This window comes from Panicum virgatum, chromosome 7K (genome assembly GCF_016808335.1).
Source record: "Panicum virgatum strain AP13 chromosome 7K, P.virgatum_v5, whole genome shotgun sequence".
NCBI lineage: Eukaryota > Viridiplantae > Streptophyta > Magnoliopsida > Poales > Poaceae > Panicum > Panicum virgatum.
The window spans coordinates 34,011,737-34,037,223 of record NC_053142.1 but is presented as its reverse complement, the minus strand read 5'-3'; the positions used below and the strand labels follow the sequence as shown (position 1 = coordinate 34,037,223).

Genomic DNA, 25,487 nt, shown 5'->3' with positions numbered 1-25,487 from the left:
CCAAAGAATGATCAAGCCTGGTCTACGCAAGGGGCAAATGTGGAGCATCCGTGAAAGCAACCTCAAATCGAGATTTTGCGAGAGATCAGGTTTGGAAAGCTAGCAGCAAAACCCAAACTACGCAGTCATCGACATCTCTCTCTAGGTTAATAGACATTCTAAAAACGCAGCAACATAATTACATAAACTCCAATAGTGCTAATCAATTCGTTAAAATAGGTTTCATATGATACTAGGGTAGATGATTCAATCAAAAGTTCAAAACGACCCAAAAGAAATCAACCGCGGTATGATCAAGCAAAAGCAGGCCAAACGTTGTGACCTCAGCCATGTTCGCTCCTGTGTACAGCATAATGTCAACAGAAATGAAGGCATGGAATTCACTGAACATGTCCCTACGGCTAACGAAATAGCATTGCAGAAGAAAGACGGTGCTCCAAAAGTTGCGAAACTGCCTCAGTTTCTCATGGACCTCATGCCATCTTGGTCTTCAGCTTTATTTTACGTTCACTAGCTCCACATCAAAGATGAGAGTTGAGTTCTGCGGTATCTTCCCCACTCTGTCGCTCCCGTACCTACAAAAGGTACAAATCAGGACTGGATTTGAACGAGCAACTGCTGGTGAGTGGTGATACAAATATCAAAGTGATGGGTATCTTACCCCATTGAAGGTGGAATGGTGAGTCTCCTTTTGTCACCAACCCGCATACCTGTTAACAAGCACCAAGCCAAAAGCATGAAAATATGGACTACATGATAATCTTGTGTTTGATAACAAGATGAAGGTTCATATACCATTGACGCCGACATCCCATCCTTTGATAACCTGCCCAACACCTGCAGGCAACATACCATTAAAAACAACCCAATACTCTTCTTGAGAGATGGTAAAGAGCACGACATCAGCAGGAAGAAGTAATTACCTAGTCTGAACTCGAACGGTCTTCCACTAACATTGGAGTCAAAAATCGTGCCATTCTTTAGCTTGCCAATATATCTGACAGCAACCTAAGGAAAAAGGTGGGGCATAGTTCTCAGTAAAAGTAAACATAGAATCAGACAATGAGTAGTTTCTTAAACAGTCCAATCAATCATAACCATGCAACTAATGCCCATATAATGAAGATACTGAAACTGGAGCATGCAGATGGCAGCATTGCAGGAGTCATTGAGAAGTTACAATAGTAAAATGGTAGCTTGAAGCTCCATAGAAGCCAAAATGTTTACCTTCTTTCCATTGGTGGCTTTTTTACCATCAGGTTTGCCCAACACCATCTCCTGAATTATCATACCATTAGCAAAGGTCCGTGTTTGTAGCGGCTCCTCCTTGCTCTTTGACTCTGCAATTGCAGTTGGTGACTGATTTTCACTTGTGTTTGTGTCCTGTGTTTTCTTTTTCTTGTTCTTCTTTTTATTAGCCTCCCGAGCAGATACCTCCTCACCATCTTTCTGACTGGAATCACATAAAAGGTAATGTTGCCAACTAGTATAGAACCATGTGAAACACATTTCTATGTGAAAAGTAAAAAAGAAATGCAGCATCTTAAGATACTTACATATTGTTTTTCTTAGCAGATTGCTCATCAACACCAGCCTCAGAAACATTTGTGTTCTTATTTTTCTTCTTTTGTTTTGCACTAACAGGATCAGCAGGAGAAACTTGTTGCTTAATCTCCTTTACATCATCATTTACCTTTCCGTTGTCCATAGCAGTGCTTTTGTCCTTAGTCTTTTTCTTTTTCTTTGATGCCCCATTATTTTCAGCCTTTACATCCCTAGAACCATAGGTAAATTAGAAAAGCATTAGGGCATGTTACCAGGCCATTAATTAATGGCAAATTCTGGGGCAACACGTGAGATAGCATGTACCCTGAAGAGTTGCCAAGATCGGTAATGGCTCCACTTTTCCTTTTCCGGTCGTCATTGCTAGCCTCCTTGTCTTTTCTCCCTTTTTTCTTTGACGCACTCTCAGAACTCTTCTTTGATTCAGAGAACGATACAGGAAAGCCATCTTCATCTTCACTTTCCAAGGATTCAGTAGCAGGAGCCCTCACAACAAGCTGAAGTTGAGACTTATCACCATTTTTGCTGCTCTGCTTCTTGTTTGATCCCTTCTGCACTTCACCTTTGTCATCCTCTTGAATTTCCTCGATAACAACTGCAAAATTTAGTAACAGGTAAGGAAACCCATAATGCGATCCTGACTGGGTCAAGGCATTCAATATCCCTTGCATATGAGGTAACTCAAAAGCCAATGAGAAGTGCAACTGAAAAGTGAAACAAATGGAAATGTATGATTTTCTAATGAGATGGAGAAAATGGGGCAGTTTGCAATATTAATTCCCATAAGACTTTCTGTAACCTCACGATGTACATTTGAATACTAAAGAAGTTTCAGAAGAAGTTCCACTCTGGAAATATGCATAAGCAAAAGAATTCCACGGCATCTTTCTATGATATATTATAAATTTTATAATGTATATTCTATCTGTTAACAAGGTCCTATGTAAACTTCAAACCAGTGTTACATTTGTTTTCATCAGTTATTCACTGGACATATGCACTTGCCATCCCTACCACTACCAGTTGATATCATAGCTTTGGTTCAAATGTTCTCCCTCTGTCAACCCCAAAATACAAGGCAGGCTACCAACACTAATGACTACGGAAGGAAAAGACAAGACACCTAGAGGTAACTAATTTAAGGTCCAAAACAATGATCGGTGAGCCGGAGAATATTAGTAGCATTCACATGTTTCTAGGACATTCTTTGATTGATTGTATGCAGCGCAATGGAACATGTAATGCTTACCTGAATTTTTGCCCCTACGCTGATTGTATTCCATCTCTTCATCCTCTGACTCTGAATCATAGTCAGAATCATCTTCGCTGTCTGAATATCCCATAACCTGACAGTAACATACTAAAATGAGTTGTGCAACAGGATAAAATCTGTGTATTGCCAGTTGTCATGTGGTTGATCATTACCACGTTATTATCATCATCATCCTCCAAGAAACCATCCTCATCCGAGCCTTGAAGAGAGTCACTCTCAGCACCGCTGTCACTCATATCTTCATCATATGCATCACTGACAAAAAATACTTAAGGAAAAACAAGCTCCACAACAACTCCCAACACAAAGAGCATCCTACAGCAATCGACTGCAAAGAAAGATATGCAATTGAAACCATCCTACAGCACACTAGAAAGAACAATAACCAATTGAAGCTGTTCTACAGCAATCTACTGCAAAGAGGTCTATAATCAATTGAAATTAATGCCGCAGAGGATACGCGATATAGTATCCAACGAGATGGACGCTCCTCTGCCCGATCACCGAAAAAGTGACTTCCTCCTCATCGAACTCCAGCTCCAGGTGGCATGTTTCGCACTGCTCCGGCACCAGGGCACAAAGGTAAACGGGGTCCTTGCTCTCGACACTGCACTGTAGCACACACTTCTTCCGGGCGGCACCCTTCTCCCCCTTGACGACCTCATCCCCCAGGGTTGCCTGCGTTGCCATTTGTCAATCCAACCAAAAAAAATTCACACAACATCACAGATATAAGCTACTACCGTCGAAGTGTCAAACTGCGAGAAGAAGCGAACCTGGGTGAGGCGCAGGCGGCCGCCGCAGTCGCTGTGGGTGAGGGTGTAGGGCTTCCCAGGCTTAATCTCCACGCCTGCCAAGCACGCGACAATCCGGTCAGGCCGTACAATGGAAATTGCAAGCAGAATCGGTGGCGGCGGAAACGATTATTACCCCAGAAAGTCGACATGGTTGCGGCGGCTCGGCGAGTACTTCGCGCGGCGGCGGCTCGGTGGCGACGAGACGGGAGAGGGGTTGGGGTTGATATGGGGGTGGGGCTGTGGAGCAGTGGAAGCTTCGAGAGGGTAGTGGAAGCGGCGGGTCGGACGGGAAGCGGCGCGCCGCGGCGATAAACCCTAACCGAATTGGGGGTTTAGGGGAAGCGGCGGCGGAGGGGAGACGGGGTGGGGCGTCGTTTAATACGGGTATGTTTGGCAGGGCTCCAAAACGGCCTCCAACCAGGGTTTAATTAACCGACCAGTCCGGTCAAACTGGTGGGGTTCGGTACCGGTATACCGGACTGGTTTGACCAGAAACCGGTAGAAATAGGTCAAATTCAAATTTGAATTCAAAAAACTCAGTTCAATCGGTTCGTACCGGTATACCGGCCAGTTTGACCGGTTTGAATTCAAATCCAAATTTAAAATCGCATGTGTAACCGGTTTGGAACGGTATACCGGCCGGTTTGACCGGTTTATCAAGTGGGCCTTAATGGGCCGTCTCATTTTTTTCCTTTTTTTGTTTAACTTTAAATGTCCGAAAAGTATGTTAAACGAACGAATTTTTGAGAAAATTTGACACCATTAGATTCGTCGCACCTTAAAGTATTTTTAGGAATTTTTTGGGAATTTTTCATTTTTTTAATTCAAATTTGAATTTTGAATTTGGGCCGGTTTGGTACCAGCCCAAACCGGAACCGGACCGGACCGGTTTGATCGGTAACCGGTTAAACCGGACCGGTTCCCACCGGTTTTGTAAACCCTGACTCCAACATCAGCTCCGGCCGGAGCCCAGCCAAAGGGGGTAAAATGGAGCAGCTCCAAACCAGGAGCCGCAGCTGGAGCCCTTAGCGGCTTCCACGCACGAGGCGGAGCCACGAAAACGTGGCTCCGTCCGGCTCCACGTGTCGCCTCCTCTCAGTTACCTTTTTTGACCCCTAGATGGCGCGAGCCCGAGGCGGAGGAGGGGTCGGCGGGCCGGCGGCCACCGGCAGGAAACCAAGGCGGAGCAGGTGGTGTAGGCCACTGTAGCAGCACCGTCCAAATTAAACCGGCTTAAATGCACTAACCATCATCTTAATACTTAATCAAGTTACTGTGCACTTAAAACGGTGTAACCTGACAGGCTGTCGGGTAAAATCCCGATTAAACTACTGTACTCCAGGATCACAATTGCACTTAGACCCGTACGAAGACGAGCACAGGTGATACCAGTACACAGAAATCTTCAAATTAATTTACAACACAGGTTTTACATAAAAGTCTTAATACAAGCGACAGAGTTTAAAACACAACGGAAGTTTAAAACTGAGTTCGAAATACAATACGATAACCACGACGACGATACAAGGTGAGCTCCACATCCTGCCCACCGATGTGATGCCAACCTGCCCAATCTTCACGGGGAAGACGGGGCCCACTCGACGGTCCACCCAGGAGGAAGCGGCTGTCCAATCCAGGACGCACAGATCTCCTCGAAGTCAGCGGGAACGCAACCTGCTAAAAGGGGTACAACAACAACCCTGAGTATACTAATACTCAGCAAGGCTTACCCGACTCTGGGTATACTTAGCCCATTACCTAGACATGCGAGGCTTTTTGGTTCTGAAGTTCTTTTGCTGAAATGCTACTAGGAGTGAATCCTTACTTTCAATATTTTAGCTCCATTTAGTACAATGAGTATTAACTAAATTCGCCTAACATCTAGAGCACACATGGTGGAACGAATTATCTTTCAGCAACTTCCAAACCAGCCTTTTTCATTCCGTTTTCATTCCACTTTCTTACTACGATGTGACAAAGTGACCAATGTTCTCTTGACCGAGAGAGACGGCGAATCGATCCGATTTAACCTTGCAAGGTGGACCTAACTCACACGACACGCGTAAACCCCGTCGGGCCACACACGTCAACTGTTCCCATCATCACCCCGACGTCTGAATCACGCCTGCCTAAACCCGGGTGAAGGGTCCCTCACAGCGAACTCCCAGAGAACTAGGAGGTGACATACACTCCAACACCCGCCATCATCCCACTCCCAGAGTAGCAGGTCGCGATCAAAGTATCGTTGCAAATCAGGTAATTAGCTTACCGGTTTCGACTACCTCCTACTTCCGGCATGTGGTTAGTACTGTTCAAACTCAGTCAGCACTGCCAACAACGGTACGGTCCTCAATCGACACAGGCGGAGCTTACTTTCCATCCATTCCATACCAAAACCAACTCATTTCCGCCCGGTCTCCATTTCTCTTTACTCAACAATTCATTTCAAGCCAAAGCTAAGGGATCAAGATCCTAAACTCGCGAGTGACAGTAATCACTCGACTTCTACCGAAATCCTATTTAGCAAAGCATTTCTATCGACACCTGCATACTAGTATAGGCCCACGGTACCTAGGGAAACATGCATACTATGGTTCCATTCAACTCCTAGAACATAAATGCACAATACTTAAATAAACATTGAATAATTTAAATTATGGTTATGCTCCGGGGCTTGCCTTGCAGGTCAGCAGGGTTAACGAAATCTTCTGGAGCGGGCTCAACGGCATCCTCCTGCTGCTTTCCTGCTCGTGGCTCCTGGACCGGCTCAGCAACTAGCTCGTGGACAGCTTCGTTCGCGGCGTCTACACGAGTAAAATATGCCATGCAACAGTTAGGATACGGTGCAACGCATGAGCACTTAATGCAATGAAAAGATTAACTCAAATTAGCCTGAAGTGTTTCCTTCGAAAACAACTACTAAAACGACTTAGGTTAGCATGGATTAACAGGAGTTTGCTTTGCATGCACGAAACAATTAACTATCAACATTAAATAAGGAAAGAGCATGGCTAGGGGCAAACTATAAGTAAAACCCTAACCTGCACACAGGACCTAGCAACACAATTTAACCAGATCAACGTGAAAGCAGTAAGCATGCCTCACAAAATTTTCCAACAAAAGCTACTGCTAACAAAGCAATTAACTAACCCTAGCAAGGAAAAAGGAACATAAATAGATCTACCCAAAAGTGCATAGCAACAGGCCATGAAACTTTTACAGTGGGCTACACATGAAATGAGTAAGCCACTGCGAATTTTCCATAATTTTTAGAGCCATGGAACTTCCTACAATAATTAAACTAGGTTTAACGCAAACTGAATTTTCATCACAGCAAAAGTGACAAAACATAGGCACAAGTATTTTTCCTCAGAAGCTTGTGATTTTAGAACCCTAACAAAATTTGTTTGGCATTTTTCGCATTTTTCTATGATTTTCTACGCAATTACGAAGTTTTCAACCGAGATAAATTAAAGAAAACATAAAAGATAAAAGGGGGGCTGACAGCCGGGCCCCACTTGCCAGGGAGCCCAGCGCGCCCCCTCCTCTGCTTCGCCCGCACGGGCGGCGCGCGCTGGCCGCGCAGCGGCGCAATGGCCGTCGGCCCGCGGCTCGCCGGCGGCGGTCTTCCCGGCCGCAGCCAGGGCTACCCGGCGGCGCCGGCGCAGGGCGGTCGGGTGTCGGGGGCGCGCACGGGATGGGCGCAGGGGCGCGCTTGCGCGGCGGCTCGCAGCGGCACACGGCCAAGGCGGCGGCGGCGCGCGGTGTTCCGGTCCGGCAAGGGCCGGCCGGCGGCGGAGGTGGGCGGCGCGAGCACCAGGGAGCCTAGGCGGCCCTAGGGCGCACGGCAGCGGCGCACGGGGAGGTGCAGGGAGGGCTGGCGCGCGTGCACAGTGGGGGCGGCGGCGCGTTCCGTGGCGGCGCGAGGCAAAACGGCGGCGGCGGCCGCGGATTCGGGCGGGGAGAGGGTCGGATAGTAGGAGAGGGTTGCAAGGAGCTCACCATGACTCGATTTGAGGCGGAGGATGGTCGGAGGAGCGGCTCGACGGAGAGGGGCGGAGCTCGACGGGGACAGCAATGGTGGCCGCGACGGAAACGCCCGATTCGGCCGGGAAACAACTCGAACGGGCTCGGGGAGGGGCGGAGTTGTTGCGAGGTGAGGTCGCGCGGCTCCAGGCACGACGAATCGAGGCGGGGTGGCGAGCTTTGGCCGGTGCGACGAACGACGACGGCTCGAGCTCGCCTCTGCGCTACGCGTGAGCTCGAGGAAGGAGAAGACGATGGAAGGGGGAAAACGGAGACGGCACCGCGACCGGATAAGGACGCGCAGCGCGGCGTGCGAGGATCGTCGACGGCCGACGCGTGGAGGCGGCGCCGACGAGCACAGTCGCCGGTATGGCCGGCAAGCGTCACAGTGCCGAGCAGAAGTTCCTCTGTTCACTCGTTTAAATGATTTTAGCCCAAGTTTGACCAGAAGAAACTCCAAATTTCATATGGGAACATGAAATTTGGCCAAAATAGAAGTTGTAGAGGATTAAAAGATCTACAACTTTCGTTTTGGGCGGAAGTTGATTTGGAGCTCAGATCAAGGACAAAAACGAGATCGAACACGGCTAAAACAAAGATTAAATCGCGGACTCGGTTAACGCTAATGACAAATTTTGAGTCCACGATTAGCGAGTTAACTCGTGATTAGCGAGACGATTAACACAGGGGTGTTACAGCCTCCGGAGATCGAGATCGAGACTGAGGCGGCGGCGCGAGCAAGCAGGAGGTTGGGATAGGGGCGGCGGCGCGACAGGGAGGTGGGCAGGCCGCCGGAGGGGAGCTCGAGGCCGCGGAGGGGGGGCGCCGGTGGTGGGAGCTCGAGGCGGGGGAGGGGGCCGCCGGCGGCGGGAGATCGAGGCCGGGGAAGGGGCCGCCGGCGATGGGAGCTCGAGGCGGGGGACGGGGGCCGCCGGCGACGAGAGCGAGGCGGGGGAGGAGGAGGGAAAAAAAGAAAAGGGAGAGGAAAAGAAAAAGAGGGGGAAAAAGAAATCAAAGGGAAAAAGGAAAAAAATAAGAAAGGGCAATTTAGACAGTTTACAACCTCACCCCGAATGGTGGAGCTGTTTTGCCAAACGTTTTCCAAAACGACTTCAGCTCCACCTGAGAAGCCGCTCCACTAGAGAAGCCGGAGCCGTAGCTGTTTTTCAAGAAGCCGGAGCTCTACCAAACGGGCCCACTTCGCCCTACTTTAAAAAAAACACTTTCGGCCTCGAGTTTGTGTGATATTGTATAACCCAATTGGGACGGGCCGTTCGTGACATTTAGGCCCATTTGGAGCAATAAACTTTTTCCGATTTGACATTTTTTTACTCAATTTCCGATTTGACAAAATTCGGTGTAACTCAAGTGAAATTTGATCAGTTCCGAGTAGTCCTGATTATGTGACGGAAAAACACGAGGCTGGGAAAGTTCCTGTATGGCATCAGGTTGCTCATCTATTCATAAACATTTCAGATTAATTCTTAGACGGGCTCATGTTTCAAATTCATCAACTGGACCGAGTGATTATGCATCAGGTTGCCATGAAGATGTATATAAGTTGGCTTTTGCTACGGTACACCAATTACCTCATAGGAGGTAAGAATTCAAATAAATCTAAACCGTTGATTATTAGGAGAGATGAAAATAATTAACTAACGAAAAAATAGAAACAAACCGGATATTCTAATTAACACCATCCTTGTCCGTGGATTTAGCACGGACCTGCATGCATGTGTGCATGTATACATGCATGATAAAATCTAACTCCCCCATTTATAGTTAGGATTATTGCTAGTTTGTTACATGTTGATAGCTGCGTAGTATGAGTAGGAAAATTAGTTACTCGCCTCGATCGTGCATGGGACAAGCCAACGTTCATATATATGCATGCAGCCGCGCGCCATGGAAATTTAGCCGAGATTTTATTTATTTATTTTTTGCAAGTTTACACATGCCACGTTAGATCATGTTACGGAAATTATAGCAGGTTAGGGTTACATATATATTTTTTCAAAGATATCACGTGTATAGAAGGTTAGGAAAATTTCCATGGCACATTGATCACGTCTTAATCCCTCCCATATGCATGTTACGTCTGGTATGTATTCATGTCATATTTCAAAAATAAAACGTTGCACATGTCAGGATCCTACACGTGTGCATGTAAGGATCTATCAGTTAGGCATTATTAATGTACGCATCCACGTTTTGGCTAATTGCAAAATATTTTGACTAGCTAATAGATCTAATTGCAAGATATTTTGACTCACATGAGAATTATTTGTTGTATGAATCATTCCTAGGATAATGAATTCAAAAATTACGAAATAAATGTTACAGCTCATATATGTCACGTTATGAAAAACATGTTACAACTCGCCCATGTCATGTTAGGAAAAAAAAAGATGTTACAACTGACCCATCTCATATGTATTATAAGATCTACTAGATATTTAGATGACAAGACATGTCATTTTTTTTCTAACAAATCCATGTCACAAGATATATTGGCAAATGTCCCGTGACGAGATGGCAAAAGAATTACATGGGTATGTGATGACGTGCATAGAGGGATATATATAAAAAAAGTCTTTCTTGTCTCAATTTAATGGCCGGCACATCATGCAGAAAATACAGAAATTTGATTGTTAAATGTCACCTAATGGCAAAAAAAAACGTTACATGCAATTTGCTGGGTATGTCACGTGTATGGAGCGGATAAATAATGTTTCTTGGCTCAATTTAATGGCCGGTACAGCACATGGAAAAAACAGAAATTTGAGATCTCAACTAATCATGCATGCAACTTAGATCTAATCCTCTATTTTGTGATCTAAAATATATAAAATAAACATTAAAACTATTACCTCCTAAGAGGTAATATGTCATTAGATCAATGGTCCACAGTCATTTCGGAGTACCGTAGCAAAGTCCATATAAGTTATACTGAAAATTGTTGAAAGGCGTATTGTGCGGCATCTGACAAACATGAAACATGTATTTGTTTGCTTGGCCTAGCTCGATTGTATGCATGAGCATCATTCGCCATCCATGATATTCGCTAAAAGGTGCAGGCAATATGCATTTTGCTCGATGCTATGTGCAGCATTTCTACCATTTTACTCAATACACATTTGTATTTCCTTTTTAACTATCTTCATCTCACTTACCACTTTCTTCCTCATATTTGCCTTTCTTTTTTCTGCAACAGTTTTATACTTCGCATGGCCAAATTAAATACTCAGGGTTTGGGACTTCAAACTTTGACTTATCAATAACTTAGTTTGGAACTGTCATATTCATACGGAAAAGTATTTCATTAATCACATAAAAAATGTTATACCATAACATTATATTAGAAATAGTGGTAAAATTAGCATACTAAAAATTGGAAATGGCAACAAGGTCATCAGGTACTACGCGGTACTAGAGCGTGCAGGACCAGACTTCTTCACGCGCAGTGGAGCGGCCACCTCCGCTGCGCACAGCCGCGTCTCCGCCATTACTGCCACGCCCGACAGGTACCTGTCGTCTTGCCACAAGCCTCCACGCTACAGCGGCGTGGGCTCGTGGCCGTCCGGATCGGCGGTGGCTGCCGGCCGGCGGCACCGAACCGAAGCAAGCCCATGCGGCCATGCCATCGCCAGCCGGGCATGTGCCTCCCTATCCCACCGAACGCACCTAAAAAAAACCCAGGCAGTGAGAAACCGAACCACGCGTCCAGCTCCCCCTCGCCTCGCTCCAGCTCACCTCGCCTCAGCTCCGCCCAGCAGCCAGCGCCCTCGAGCTTCACCTCCCTCCTACCACCTCCACCTCCCCAATCCCACCAGATTCGCCTCGACGCCCCCACCTCCCTGCCTCAGCTTGATGCCACGCCCCCTCCCATGGCGCCACGCCCGCGCCCGCGCCCCTCGGCACCCGCCCGAGCCGCGACCCTGACCCTCCTCCTCCTCCTCCTCGCCTCCGCGTCCCTCTCCTCCTCCTCCGCGGCCGCCGCCGCAGGTGTCCCCACGCCCCCGTCCGCGGTCCCCGCCACGCAGCGGCAGGTGGCGTCGGCGTCCGACCCCCCGGCCTCCCCTCCCCCTCCGGCGCGGTGGCACCGGCACCGGCACCGGCGGAGGCACCGTCCGCCGCCGCCGCCCCCGCCGCCCAGGCGGCGGCGGCTCAACTTCGGCGAGCGGCTTGGGATCGCCTTCGCCGGCGTGGCCGTCGCAATGCAGGTCTTCCTCGGCGCCTTCCTGGCGCTGCGCGCGTGGCAGCTGCGGCGGCTCGACAGGGCCGAGGTGTCCTCCTCCACGCCCCTCACCTGACGGCCACCGTTTCCCCCCGCCTCCGCCGCCCGCGCCAATCGAAGCTCGAGCTCGTCCGGGTGTCAGGTCCGTGACTTATTTGTGATCTGATCTGATGCCGCCGCCGCCGCTGCTGTAAAGGGATCCGGGGTGCAGTAGCTGCCGCATGTCCATGGAGTTGGACGCCATTCTTTCCGTTCTTTGTTGTACTGCTACCGTGTACAATCCTGCTCCGTGCAGGCTCCAGTTGAGAGGCTATGTGATATGAGAGATTGCGAGTTGTGCTGCTGCTTTGATTGCTGCCGTCCCTTACCTGATCTAGATGGTTAGCTGCTGCTGCTTCTGTGCTGTTCCAGTGTTAGAATTGCATACTTAAGGCTTGGTGGTTAAATGGGCTCTCGTGTACTCATGTACAAAGCGATCTGTTCCAATTATTGCTGGTACGATATAAACTAACCTGTCAGTTGCACTTTTCTGTTTTCACAATCAAGATCACTCCATGTGGAATGATTGAGCAAACCATCAAGCAGATAATGCGCACTTATGATTCTGATCCCGATTCCCACATCATCCTGGGACTCGTTATTACAGGAGAGATTAGTAGTTTGTACTAAGATTTTTAATTCATTTCCCATGATTTCAAGAATGTCCATTTCCATCCCCTAGGAAAGTGCAGGATAACTTAAGCATAGTGAATCTATCTAGTGGACATAACTTTTTTGGATTTGAATAGTCCATGCTAATGCTGCTCCATCCAACTCCAAAAATTCAAAATAAAACGTACACAATAGCTCAATTTTCTTTCTTGAAGTGGAAATACTCATCTTTTCTTACTTATGCACAGAATTCCTTAAGATAAAATTTGCGTGGCAGTTCTGCAGTTGCACCTTTTCATCTTACACTAGACTGGATAATTTTCTTATTTTCTGTGTTGCACCCAGTGACATCAGGCTAAGTTATGCAGAAAAATGAAAATATTATGAATAGATCTCAAATACTCTGTCCATTTACATAATACAAGGAACCCAATAAGGTATATTGATGTAGCGGTCTCAGTTGCTGGTTCATTTTCACAGTCTATGTTAGAACTATGTCCCAAGTTTTGTACAATCTTTTATATATTTGCAGGAAGAAGTGTATGCATAATGCATGCCTTGTTCTGCTCAAGAATGTGTTAAACACATCTGCTCATAGGTGCTATTCCATCTGAACTGCGTAGCAGCTATTCTAACTAAACAAAAAAAGGAAGAAAAAACTTTCCAGCTGTTCAAGATCAAATGTTTTGATTATGAAATGCATGTGAGAGACAAGTCAGTCAGTAGTTGTTCACTCGTACTGTATATTCTGGCATGCATCTGGGACAGCTCAACAGATCTTATCTTTTTTATAGTGCTCAGATCCAAACTCCCCAGGTCTCGACATCAGAAATGTACTGACCTCAAAAGAGCAGCTGTCTGCTGAATTCCAAAACGTGGAATGTTCTTGAATCTTGACTACTACTCTGTATCTTTCGAAAGCATGCTTATTATGAAGTGAGTTTATAGAAGGATCAGCTTGCTGTCCAACTTTTCAGTGTTAAATGGATGCCCATGAACTCATTGTGTTAGCCAATTCTGTTGTTCCAATATTACTACATCAATAAGCATCCCTGATAACTTCTCCGTCACTGTGCACTTATCATTCAAGCGAAAAGTTAACATGGTCGGCTAAGTCCGTACAAGTTGTGATATATCCTCGGGCAAGCCTTGCTTTGTCCTGTTGATCATGTAATGAAAAGGTGATCGACTGTTTGGCTCCTTGTCAGGCTTTTCATAGGGCGTATGTTAGACAAAAAAGTTCTACTTAGGTTATTCCAGTGCAAGATTTCATTACGAGGTTCTTCGAAAGTGCCATGTGATCTTTAGACATTTGGAACGATGAATGAAACAAGATATCCCAAAAGGCCAAAACGAAGTTTCATTTCACTGTTTCATCAGCTAGCTTATCGTTTAAATATTGTATATATGTGACCAATGAGAATTGATAAACCATACGTAGATAACACAAACACTTTCACTTTCAACGCTGAAATTGCTCTTATCTCATCGTAAATGTTGTGCTATGTCACCATGTTAGCTGAGGTAACACCTCATTTTATTCGAATAGAACTCCCACCGGGATTGACCTTACTCATTAACAATACGATGCTTAGCGTCTATTTGGCGTAGCTCTAGATGCAATGCATTTTTTAGTTGGTCATGTCCATCTCATCAGTTCTTGGAGATGAAGTTATATTCACATTAAAGCTATTTGATTGAGAAATCATTTTGTTTTATCTTACAAACTTTACTTTATGAATTATACATGGATCTTGGAGCTAGAACTATGTTTGATAAGGTCTCGTTGGGATACCAAATTGACCCAAGAAATGTCTAAATTACTCCCCTCAACTATAGCCAAAGTCCGCATAACCTTATAAATTATGTTTGGTTCATTTTACCTCAAACTATGCCCTTTGGTTCAAATGATCCCCTAATACAATTTGTCCTTTTTATTTCTCCATGCATATGTGGAATTTTAAGCTGAATTTTCTCAAGATCATAACACATGTTAGAAAAAATACATCATCATTTTTATTATTATTTTATAGGTTAGTATATTTAATAGTAAATTAATCATTAGAGTTCAAAATTATATGAAAATGATAAAAAATTATAATTTGTTTAATATGCATTGTGATGCCTACTACTACCTTGCAAAATTTGAAATTAAAATTCAACTTTTGTATATTAATTGCTTCGAATATGTCTTTGCAACATGCACATGGAAAACAAAGAGTTTTGTTTCATCCATCGTTGAAACCTGAGGTCAATTTATAATACAAGGTTGATAAAAAAATAAAGTAACTCTAACATGAAGTTGATCATGTTGGAAAAGTTTTCATGTATATTGTTATATCCCAACGTTCCTTTGAAATGTTTTCTACAATTTAACGATCTTTTGGGAAAAAAATAAAATCTTAGGGCCATTTCGACATTAGATTTTTTTATTATGTGACCTGTAGATCTAGGTTAGTAAAAACACTCATATTTTCCTAGATTTATTTTAGGAGTAACTTTTGTGGTGACTTCATCTATCTTAAGAAAAAATCATACAAGTGAGTATGTGCATGTAAGTACCATGTTTTGTTAAAAAAATAAAAAAATATAAAAATTCTAGAGGATAAAAACCTTATGGAAAAATTTATTCAAGGGCCCTTGAAAAACAACGGATCACATAGAATAATTTTTTTGTGAATTCCTATAGAATGTATACAAAGATGAGAGCTTCGGATTGCTCGAATCCATGAAATCTTTAATTTAGAAGCTCTATTGGAAACTTTTTGTATTTTGAATTCCCATAGATTGCAAGATTTGTGTAACTCTGATTGTGTGTTTTTTTATTATTAGCGTGCTATTCTATTTACGATCTTACGAAGGTAAAATTTTCCTAGATTTATTTTAGGAGTAACTTTTGTGGTGACTTCATCTATCTTAAGAAAAAATCATACAAGTGAGTATGTGCATGTAAGTACCATGTTTTGTTAAAAAAAGAAAAAAATATAAAAATTCTAGAGGATCAAAACCTTATGGAAAAATTTATTCAAGGGCCCTTGAAAAACAACGGATCACATAGAATAATTTTTCTGTGAATTCATATAGAATGTATACAAAGATGAGAGCTTCGGATTGCTCGAATCCATGAAATCTTTAATTTAGAAGCTCTATTGGAAACTTTCTGTATTTTGAATTCCCATAGATTGCAAGATTTGTGTAACTCTAATTGTGTGTTTTTTTATTATTAGCGTGCTATTCTATTTACGATCTTACGAAGGTAAAATTGGATCCGTGACACCGAAAGATATCCGTTTCAAAAATTTACCATGAAACGTCCCGGTACAAATTAATATCATCGAAAGATCCCTCCGTTTAGAGATTTATCATTCCATCAACTTTTATTACCTCTTTCATCTTTTCTATTTTTTATTTATTCCACTACTAGTCCGGTCAAATGAGAAGGGCCAAATGAGTCATTTCACACGGGTCAGTGGAATAAAGAAAAATAGAAGAGATGATAGAGGTAATAGAAGTTGACGGAATTGTTATGGTTAATTTCTAGATAGAGGGATCTTTCGATAGTATTAATTTGTATCAGGATGTTTCAATGGTAAATTCCTAAAATGGGTATCTTTCATGTCACAAATCGAATTTTGCCATTATGAATCGTCCCAATTGCCAGCCAACTCGATATTTTTTTTTGAATCGCAGTGCTGACATGGCGCTCCAATGACGCGTTCCTGATCTCCCATTGGTCCACCACTCTCAACGTGGAGATTGTCCAGCGTATTTCTCACTGACGTGACGGGCCCAGTGCTACGGCCCCCACCCGTCATCGACTGATCCCCATATACCCACGAGGCCCGCATCTCCATTCCTCACTCGCCCGCCCCGACTTCACCACTTGCTCCTCGCCGACGATCTCGCGGAGCAGCGGCGCGCATGGCGAGCGACGGCGCGGCGGCCACGCCGGCGAAGGTGACCCCGAAGAAGGCCAACATCCTCGACCCGCACTCCATCAAGCACCTCCTCGACGAGACCATCTCCGATGTACGCCGCTTCACCCTAAACCCTAGTCCCTCCTCCCTCTTCTCGCCCCTTCTCGATTGCTCCTCCCACTTGGTTCCTTTAGATTTCCCATCTGAAGAGGTGGTTCCGTGGTGCGTGCAGGTCGTGAAGAGCAAGGGATACACCGAGGACACGCGGCTGGGCAACTTGAAGCTGGGGATGGGGGCGGCCGTGATCGCCGTCGCCCTACTCGCGCAATTCTACCCGAAGAAGTTCCCGCAGAACCGCGAGTTCCTCCTCGGCTGCATCGCATTATATCCTTTTCTTCGCTGGGTTTGCCCGCTCTTTTTCTTCTGATGGATCGGCGCTAGATCTGATTTCGGTTGAGAATCGTGTGGAATTGTTTTTTTTTTTGGTGTTGGTCCTTGACTTGGATGGGTCGTTACGTATGTGGTGTTGAATGTGGTTCTGCTGATCCTTAGCTACACCAAGGAGAAGGATGCCATCCTCTTCACCCACCCCCCTGCGGTAAGTCGCCATCTCAGCCTATTGCTCTTGAATTCCATGTGTAGATATTAGTATGCTATCCATAATACTTTCTTCCTGGCTGTACTGTATCAGAATGAAACTTAGAATTTTTATTTCCAATTTGTGTATCTGCACCTGTCAATATGGTTGATGATGAAACTCTGAATTTTTATTTGAGTCTGTGTGTCTACACCTGTTAAATATGGTTGATCATGGGTAGGAAGAAATTCTGATACTGACATTAGTAGGAAGTGCTCGTGTAAGTTCCATCTTAAAGTTCTGACTGAGATGGTTGTGTTTTTTAAAAAATCATCTGAAAAGTTGCTTCTTGAAGAGTGTTGAATAATGATGTATTTAATCAACTGAAGCAGTTGTTCTTCAATCATGTATCCATGCAGGGGAAGTCATTTGCCCATGCTGAATAACGTTAAGAAGTTTTCACCTTTTTAATCTGATGATGCAAATTCCAGCTATCTTATTTGCAATCACACTGGAAGTTTCTGGATTTTCGAAGTTGTGATATGTTTCCTAATCCCACTTTATGAACATTTCTGTTGCCAATAGAGCAGCTTTTTTCTCGTGCTTGTTGGACGGACAACTTGATTTTTATTCTTCATCTTTCTCTTAGGGAGCAATGTGTCAGCTGTATATTTTGCTTCCTCATTGCTCAACACGTGCCTTTAATTTGAACTTTTCACCGAGTCACATTGATACCCTATGTGGATTAGTTGTGATAAGGAGTGATACTCTATTGTTTATTCTGAGTAATTGCAATACTGTGCACTACTTTTGCTTGAATGAAGCAACTACTTTATTTAGCCTCGAGTTCCATGATACTACAGATTTGTCAATTTAGAAGAAAGGAAACCACATTGGATAGTTTAGAAAGTAAAAGGGGTTTGTATAGATGATTTGGCTATTTAGCTTCCAGACTTTTGACCATATTTTCAAATTTGCTCCTCTGCTGTTCAGTGCTTGTAGTCACTAAAGCATATGTTTCATGAAGCAGTACTTGTTATTTGCCCAACAATTCCTTTTGGTGTATGTGTTGCCTTCAAGATGGATGTGTTATTGAATGCCTCGCTTATTAGATTAGATGGTAAAGTGATCTTATTTTGAACTATGGAGAATTGTGATTGCCAGTTTCTTGAGATGTCTGTTCTTGTTCAGCATTTTTCATAATGACACGATGTGTATACCTTTGCTAACTTATGGTTTCTCTCACAGGGTTCTTTCAACAGCACCGGCCTCATTATTTCTTCTAAGCTACCAAGATTCTCAGACATGTACACTCTCACAATAGCCAGTGCGGACCCGCAGTCTATCTCTGCGAATAAGCCAGTCCATTTCACAAAGAGTGTGACAAAGTGGTATGTATTGAATAGCATTCAGTTGAGAATTTTAAACTTTTGAGACACTGAAGATGTAATTCTTGTTATAATCTGTACTGTAGCGAGGCATGTCTTTCTATTTATATTTTAAATCTGACTTAATTGCTTACTATCTAGAGTGCTACCAACTGACGCATCTGTCCTACTTTAGGATAATCTGTTTAGGTAGCTCATGCATGGCTGCTACAAAATATACATTATTGCATAGTATATTAGGTGTTAATTGAAAATCATAGTGGTTGATTTGTGGGTCTGATTCCCTGGCATGAGAAAACACGCAGGCTCAAGTGCATATAGAGAACTTATTGTTCGAACTGATGTCCTTGTCCTGAAATGCAGTTTGCCAATATTTGTTGTCTGTCACTGTGTAAAAGCCTATTAGAACATCCTTGCGACATAATACTCCCTCCTCCCAAAATAAGTGCATTTCTAGTTTTATCCTAAATCCTAATTTTTGAACAAATTGATACAAAAAATTACCTAGATTCATCATAAAATATATTTTCATAATATATCTATTTGGTGTCACAAATATTGATACTCTTTCTCTATAAACTTTATCGAAGTTAAGATAGTTTGACTTAGGAGAAAGCTAGAAGTGCACTTATTTTGGGACAGAGGGAGTAAGCAGTAGCTATTTCCTTTTCTCCTGAATCTTCATTTGCACATACTAACACTATTCCTTTGGCAGGTTTACTAAGGAAGGGGTTCTTGTGGAAGGTCTATTCTGGAAGGATGTTGAGAAGCTGATTGATGACTACAACAGCGAGCGCAAGAGTAAATGAATTGGTAGCTCGTGTCTCTGACCATCCGGAGAGACATTGGTTGTCTGGGGAAACCCCTCTTATGGAAGAGAGCTTAGCCTAATCTAAACAGACATTTTTGCATACTGTACTTGTTGATCAGTGAATGAATACCGTTCAAGACATAAACCTTGGTTCTGTGTTTTCTGTCATGTCTATCACAGTAACTATCTGTCCCCTCAATATGTTATAGAACCGTGGTGCGGGCGTGCAACCGGTTCATCTGCTGCCCTTGCACCCAGCATTTTTCAAAGAGGAATGAAATAACCATCGAATCATGTATTTCCCTACTGCAACTTTACGCAAGGTGTAAGCGAACACAACACAAATCTGTAATGCCTAAAGATCATTCATGCACCAGAAACTGCTAGTGTGTGGAATGAGGTCGCCTCTTGTACTGATATTCTGATAGTGTAAGCGAGCATGTTCTGTGTAAACGTCCAAGTGTCGTACACAAGTAATTCGAACATTATTTCATTATGCTTTCAGAAACAAGAAAAGCCGTACGAGGGTTTGGAGAATCTCGATGCTTTTCAAAGTCGTCCTAATGTGAACGTTTGCTAATTGCTGTACATCATACACAGAGCTTCAAAATGCTCCTCATAAACCCTGGGATCTGGATGAGATGATCCCTGTCGATCAAGAAACTCTCTTGCCTTTTGACTTCCACCATGGAGGGTCAGTACCTATCTGACTGAGTAACGATAGCCTCGACCCGATCTATTGAAGCATGCAGCCGCCCATAGTTCATACTGAAGGCAGGTTCTCCTGTGCCAACAGCCCTGTGTAGAGCAAAGATGACAACCGCAGTTGAGTACTTGAGTTACAGTCTTGAATCGAAAAAAGAAAAGCTTGAGATGTAGTGTTCGTGAGTTCAAATTGTTCTCATGTGGTAGGTTTTTGATGGATATGAGTCTATGATCCTGCACGAATGCTTCTAACGTTCAAGCAATTTAAGTAGTGTTAGGATTGACTCAGACTCACCCATGAATCTCAGGAAGCACATATTCAGCTCTCCATCCAATCCTCAAATCAAACCCTGGGAACATACTGATTTTAGACTTGTTTCTTATCTGAGAGATACCATCTCCCCCAAGACAAGTAGAAAGCTTCCATTTCCATCCAGTTGCATTCAGATGAAAATTGTGACCGATGCCAACCTGTGTAACCCATGATGTAATTTCAAGCGCTATCAGTGCAAAAAAAAAATGAACTTCTAAAAATCAAAATGATTAAGCCTTTCTGGGTTTGGCCATGTTGCCTAATCATGGATGGGATGGCCACCTGGTGCGATTTTCCTACCTTATCATGTTTATGGCATCTATATTAGATGCTGATGATTACTGCACACCTTTCCAAGGTGAGTCTGGTGAGTAATAATGTTCAGTGGACTTCCTAGCTAGGAAAATCGTATATACTCTGTTCCTAATGTAGCATGGCAATTTCAGGACCATAGACAATGGCCAATTTTCTGCTAGGATAAATAACTATCAATGTAACCCTTAATCATCAAATCACACATAGGGATGGCTAGCATATCAACTAAATTGAGTTCTCAGCTACCTGCATTTGCTCATGGGCATGTTAAATAACAAAGAGAAAGATACAAGACATCTACACAGTATTCCAAGGAACAATTTCTAAAGAATATGTAACCAAAGTTGACGCATATACAAGAGGCAGCTTGCACTTTGTACAGACAATAATTACCCTTTGCTGGGGTGTATTGAGATATTTTCTTCAACATTATGCTATCAGAATCAAGGCAGCAAATACATAAGAATACTTTTACCGGTCTTTTTATTTCTAACTTCTACTTGCATAAATTCCATGCATTCACTTAAGCATCAAATGCATAATTTTTAGTCACATTGACCAATTACCACCATCAGATGTATGTTTCATGGCCAATATCTATCAATAATATAAAGTAACTGGCAGTTGTCTGCATAAAATGATTTCCCAACAAGGTAACAGTACTTTCTGTCACAGAATACGATTCCAATTAACAGGATTTTGCAGAAGAAAAGAACCTGTAGATTTAGAAACTTTGTAACCGGTATCTTCTTGGAAAGCAGCTGTACGTCACCACTGAGGGGCTTGTACTGGAATTTCCACTTCCGGTCATAATCTAGAGGCTTCAGTACTACCTTCGCCTCAAAATCATTCACCTCAAGATTGAAGAACTGCAAAGACAATATATCATCGCATTTAGACATTACGAAGCAGCAGAAACGATTAAACCAGAATAGTAATAATCACTACGGGGCATAACACTAAAATTTCCAGATCAGTAACATTTTTGTCGATGGGTAAAAGGGAGGCAAATTCACGAAACTACCATTTCAAACGCAGTCATTGCGAGGGTTTGACATTTCCGAAACCAAGGAGCTTGTGGGGATCAATTTTACTACCAGAGGGAAACGATCGGACGGAACGAACAAATAAATCTAGCTGTGACTAATATTCATATATCCAGCAATTTAGGGTTTATGACGAGGTTTAGGATTTATTGGTATGGGTCGAGATGAGACCTCGAGGTTGAGGCCGACGCGGAGGCCCTGGAGCTCCTTGCGGAACTTGAAGTGCAGCTCCGCCGGCACCACGTTGATCTGGTACAGCTCGTCCAGCGTCGTCGGCCCCTCGCCGACCCCGCCTTCCACCCCAACGCCGCTGCTGGAACTCGAGGCCATCGTCACGGGAGAGAGAGGGGGACTTCCTCTTTTCCTCTTTCGGCGGTAGATTTGGGCGGCGCGGCGAGGCGACGGCCCTGGCCTCTCGGGGCAACGATGGAACGGAGCGGCCGGCCCGCGCAACCCGGCCGTAATCTACTTGGGGTGTTTTGGCGATTTTCACATCGCACCTTCATATTCTTTAGATTCTGCGTGTAGGGTCGTTGCGCCCATTTTCAAATGTGAGCACGAAGCACTTTGTATATCGATTTCATCAAAGATGGTTCGTAAGGATTTGAACAGAGGGTCAAAAATGCTGCTCCCTCCATTCTGAAATATACGACGTTTGGGACAACAAAATTAGTTCATTTTAAACTAAATAACTTGTCCTAAACATCATATATTTGAGAATGGAGGGAGTATTTCGATGGTAAAGCAGTTAGTTTTTTAAGCAACTCCCTAAAAGATGATAATATCATGCTATTCACTTGAAGTAGCTACTTTGTCTAATTTATTTTGATCCTACTATCAGTGGAAAACGGGAGATGGCATGGGATTAGATTTTTCGAGAACACTTGATTTAGAAATTCTAATCTTGTTGCTCAATTTTAACACCTCTATAACCCTTTAAATGAGAAATAGATCATTGTTGACTAAGTGTGGGTTTGCTGGTGATTTAAAACTGACTTTTAAATTCAATCTCTAAGACTCATAGTCGAGTGACCAGAGCTGGTGCATGTTGTTTGTTAACCATCTATTTTTTCCAGTTCTGCGTTGCTATATTCTATATCTTTTATATGAGTGATCATCCTGAAATCTTTTGGGTAAAAAATTGAAAGTCGACTATAAGTAAAGTGGTGGATACCAACAATAAAAATAAAGTATTAAATTGTGCTTATGTTATAATTCTATTTAATTTTATGAAAATTGCAACTATATGTAGTTCTATGAAAGGAGCCAAGGAATCAAATCCTCTACTCAATTGTCAAAATATTAAGAAGATTGTTCACATTGCTAAAGCTGATCAAACATAAGAAGACAATTCAATACATCCATATAATAGAGAGGGACTAAATCGTTGATGATTCTATGATTAACTCTACTTTTTGTCAAGCTTCAAAATTTAGGAGTATTATGTGGAGTTAATGTGGTAGCACCTATACTTAGTTTGAGTGGTTCAGTTACGGATGTGATAGGACATGTATAGAATCTTAACAGATTTAGGTGGACACTGCTCAAATACACTTAAAGTTCAAATATTATACTTATATTGTATTTATGTTTATTAAATAGAAAGAATCAAACTTTGAAAAAAAAACTTATAATCTTGTTTTCCTACTAAGTTTTTATGGAATGAAAAATTATCTAATCTTTATTTAAAGAAGTATGTATAATTTTTAATTATACTGTGTTGATGCATCCTTGCATTAAGAATTGCGGTCGCCGTGTTTTTTATTCAAACATGATCTCACATTTGCCGGAAAATAGGATCTGATTTTGGTTGTGAAAACCACCGAAAAAAACCTGCTTGTTCAACCCTCTCCCTCCAACGCGCACGCTGACGTATGGGCGTATGGCTCTTCCCTTCCCCGCGCCCTGAGTCCATGACCTCCGCCTCCGCCGCCGCCTCGTATGCGCCCCGTCGCCCCGGCCTCGCATTCCCCGATGTTCCTCCTCCACAACACCTTCCTGCTCGTCCGCATCCGCCTCCCTCCTCACCACCCCCTCCGCCTCCTCCACTACTCCTTCAGCCCCAACGGCCACCCGCCGCCGCATCATCCGTCCACGGCCCCCGGCCCGGCCCCGGCCCTGCCGCACGCCGCCGAGCTTTGGATCGCCAAAGCGCTCGCATCAGCGGCCCTCCTCCGGCCGCACCGCATCCCTGCCTTCCGCGGCCTCGCTCCCTCCCCGATCGCCGCCGCGGTCGCGGTCCGCCTCGCGCCGTCCGCCGCCGCCGCGCTGTGCATCTTCTCCTGTCTGCACTCTCCGCCGCTCTCCCTACCCCCTTGTGAGCACTCCTACCGCCACGTCATCTCGTTGCTGTGCCGATCCGGCCGCCACAGCGACGCCCTTAAGCTGTTCGACCAAATGATGGGCCAGTCGGGGTACTTTCCCGATGCGGGATTCTTCTCATTCGTGGCAGGATCCTGCACCAATGCCGGTCTTCTTGATGCCACAGCAACTTTGCTCGCTAAGGGCGCCCAGTTTGGTTGCCACATTGAGCCGTATGCATGTAACAAGCTTGTGAACTCGTTTATTGCACACGGCCGCACGCAGGATGCTGTTGCTTTGTTTGAGAATTGGATTCAAGAGGGGCTGTATTCTCCGGATGTCTGGAGTTTTAACATCATCATTAAGGGGTCGTGTCGGGTGGGGAATGTCCAAAAGGCACTTCAGTTGGTTGAAAGGATGGATGAGTTTGGGTGTTCACCGGATACTGTCACATACAATATTCTTGTTGATGGACTATGCAGGGTTAAGGAGGTGAACAAGGGCCATGAGGTATTAAGGAGGCTCCAAAGGGATGGTGTTTGCATGGCCAATGTAGTGACATACACCTCAGTGATCTCAGGATATTGTAAGGTTGGCAGGATGGAGGATGCTATGGCAGTATACAATGACATGCTTGAATCTGGAATAAAACCCAACACAGTCACATACAATGTACTTATTAATGGATATGGAAAGGCTGGAGATATTGAATCTGCTTCGGGAATGTATCAACAGCTTATGCTCCGTCGCTGTCCCCCTGATGTTGTGACATTTAGTTCGTTGATTGATGGGTATCGTCGGTGTGGACAGCTTGATGGTGCAATGAGGATTTGGAAGGACATGGTTCAGTATCATATTCAACCAAATGTGTACACTTTCTCTATCATGATACACTCACTTTGTAAGCAGAATAGATCAGAGGAAGCTCTTGGTCTTCTGAGGGAATTGAATATGCGGGAAGACATTGCTCCAGGAACGTTCATATATAACCCTGTGATTGATATACTGTGCAAGGGAGGAAAAGTGGATGAAGCAAACTTGATCCTATTGGATATGGAAGATAAAGGGTGTCATCCTGACAAGTATACATATACTATTCTAATAATTGGGCACTGTATGAAAGGTAGGATATCAGAAGCAATCACCCTTTTCCACAAAATGGTGGAGACTGGGTGTTACCCTGACGATATTACGGTTAATTCTTTTATTAGTTGTGTTTTGAAGTCTGGGATGCCTAATGAGGTGGATCGCATAATGCTTATTGCTTCAGGACATGCTTCATCTAGTCAGAAAGTTTGTTCTCGCCAGAGCCAAAGACTAGATATGTCAATTGCTGTATAGTTGAATCATACTAAAACAGAGAATGCAGGGAAGAGCGCCTTAACTGTATCCGGTGCTTATGGCATCGTAGAACTGGGACATATCTTGATGAGAGCAACAGACTCCGGTAAGTTTTTTTATCAGTTGTCGTTGCCTCCTGCATCACAACTGTGCTAGCTAGTATATATATATTTTTTGAACTACCTCTATTTCTACTCTAACTCATACCTAATCAGCACTCTGATTC

General features: G+C 44.0%; 5 protein-coding genes across 7 annotated transcripts in view; 3 read left to right on the top strand and 2 right to left on the bottom strand.

Moving 5' to 3' along the window:
- Positions 1-196: 196 nt before the first annotated feature.
- LOC120641142 (peptidyl-prolyl cis-trans isomerase FKBP53-like) lies at positions 197-4,006 on the bottom strand. The gene is made up of 12 exons (XM_039917133.1): positions 3,767-4,006; positions 3,613-3,686; positions 3,297-3,514; positions 2,989-3,091; positions 2,813-2,909; positions 1,870-2,158; positions 1,557-1,775; positions 1,228-1,453; positions 924-1,008; positions 796-837; positions 662-710; positions 197-575 (listed from the first exon to the last, which is right to left on the bottom strand). Exons 1-12 carry the CDS (start codon positions 3,780-3,782, stop codon positions 497-499), a joined length of 1,497 nt encoding a protein of 498 aa, XP_039773067.1. The 5' UTR covers positions 3,783-4,006; the 3' UTR covers positions 197-496.
- Positions 4,007-11,202: 7,196 nt separating this feature from the next.
- On the top strand, positions 11,203-12,507 carry LOC120641140 (proline-rich receptor-like protein kinase PERK2). Its single transcript, XM_039917131.1, has one exon. It carries the CDS (start codon positions 11,289-11,291, stop codon positions 11,970-11,972), a length of 684 nt encoding a protein of 227 aa, XP_039773065.1. The 5' UTR covers positions 11,203-11,288; the 3' UTR covers positions 11,973-12,507.
- Positions 12,508-16,393: 3,886 nt separating this feature from the next.
- LOC120641139 (probable signal peptidase complex subunit 2) lies at positions 16,394-19,534 on the top strand. The gene is made up of 5 exons (XM_039917130.1): positions 16,394-16,576; positions 16,697-16,848; positions 16,981-17,062; positions 18,290-18,432; positions 19,145-19,534. Exons 1-5 carry the CDS (start codon positions 16,469-16,471, stop codon positions 19,236-19,238), a joined length of 579 nt encoding a protein of 192 aa, XP_039773064.1. The 5' UTR covers positions 16,394-16,468; the 3' UTR covers positions 19,239-19,534.
- A 95-nt stretch (positions 19,535-19,629) lies between these two features.
- On the bottom strand, positions 19,630-22,094 carry LOC120641138. Its single transcript, XM_039917129.1, has 4 exons — positions 21,791-22,094; positions 21,290-21,442; positions 20,241-20,416; positions 19,630-20,038 (listed from the first exon to the last, which is right to left on the bottom strand). The coding sequence occupies exons 1-4, from the start codon at positions 21,947-21,949 to the stop codon at positions 19,936-19,938; spliced, it is 591 nt and encodes a 196-aa protein (XP_039773063.1). The 5' UTR covers positions 21,950-22,094; the 3' UTR covers positions 19,630-19,935.
- Positions 22,095-23,496: 1,402 nt separating this feature from the next.
- LOC120641136 (pentatricopeptide repeat-containing protein At2g06000-like) overlaps positions 23,497-25,487 on the top strand; it is a 28,738-nt gene continuing 26,747 nt past the window's right edge. For 2 of the 3 annotated variants that reach the window (XM_039917124.1, XM_039917125.1), the window contains exon 1: positions 23,510-25,367. In XM_039917124.1, the coding sequence (XP_039773058.1) occupies positions 23,561-25,261 (1,701 nt within the window). In that variant the 5' untranslated portion in view covers positions 23,510-23,560 and the 3' untranslated portion in view covers positions 25,262-25,367. Of the gene's footprint in view, positions 25,368-25,487 lie in introns of all 3 variants that reach the window. The other variant, XM_039917127.1, reaches the window with a different exon arrangement.

Bases quoted from the DNA above. Each gene is read 5' to 3' on its own strand.
- LOC120641142 (XM_039917133.1), bottom strand. The intron at 711-795 runs GTATATGAACCT...GCTTGTTAACAG, and splicing joins ATGGGATGTCGGCGTCAATG to GTATGCGGGTTGGTGACAAA. The intron at 576-661 runs GTAAGATACCCA...TACCTTTTGTAG, and splicing joins ACCATTCCACCTTCAATGGG to GTACGGGAGCGACAGAGTGG.
- LOC120641140 (XM_039917131.1), top strand. From the start codon at position 11,289: ATGCGGCCATGCCATCGCCAGCCGGGCATGTGCCTCCCTATCCCACCG.
- LOC120641139 (XM_039917130.1), top strand. From the start codon at position 16,469: ATGGCGAGCGACGGCGCGGCGGCCACGCCGGCGAAGGTGACCCCGAAG. The intron at 16,577-16,696 runs GTACGCCGCTTC...TGGTGCGTGCAG, and splicing joins TCGACGAGACCATCTCCGAT to GTCGTGAAGAGCAAGGGATA. The intron at 16,849-16,980 runs ATATCCTTTTCT...ATGGGTCGTTAC, and splicing joins CTCCTCGGCTGCATCGCATT to GTATGTGGTGTTGAATGTGG.
- LOC120641138 (XM_039917129.1), bottom strand. From the start codon at position 21,949: ATGGCCTCGAGTTCCAGCAGCGGCGTTGGGGTGGAAGGCGGGGTCGGC. The intron at 21,443-21,790 runs GTCTCATCTCGA...TTGTCTTTGCAG, and splicing joins GCGTCGGCCTCAACCTCGAG to TTCTTCAATCTTGAGGTGAA. The intron at 20,039-20,240 runs GTGAGTCTGAGT...TGCTCTACACAG, and splicing joins GTGCTTCCTGAGATTCATGG to GGCTGTTGGCACAGGAGAAC.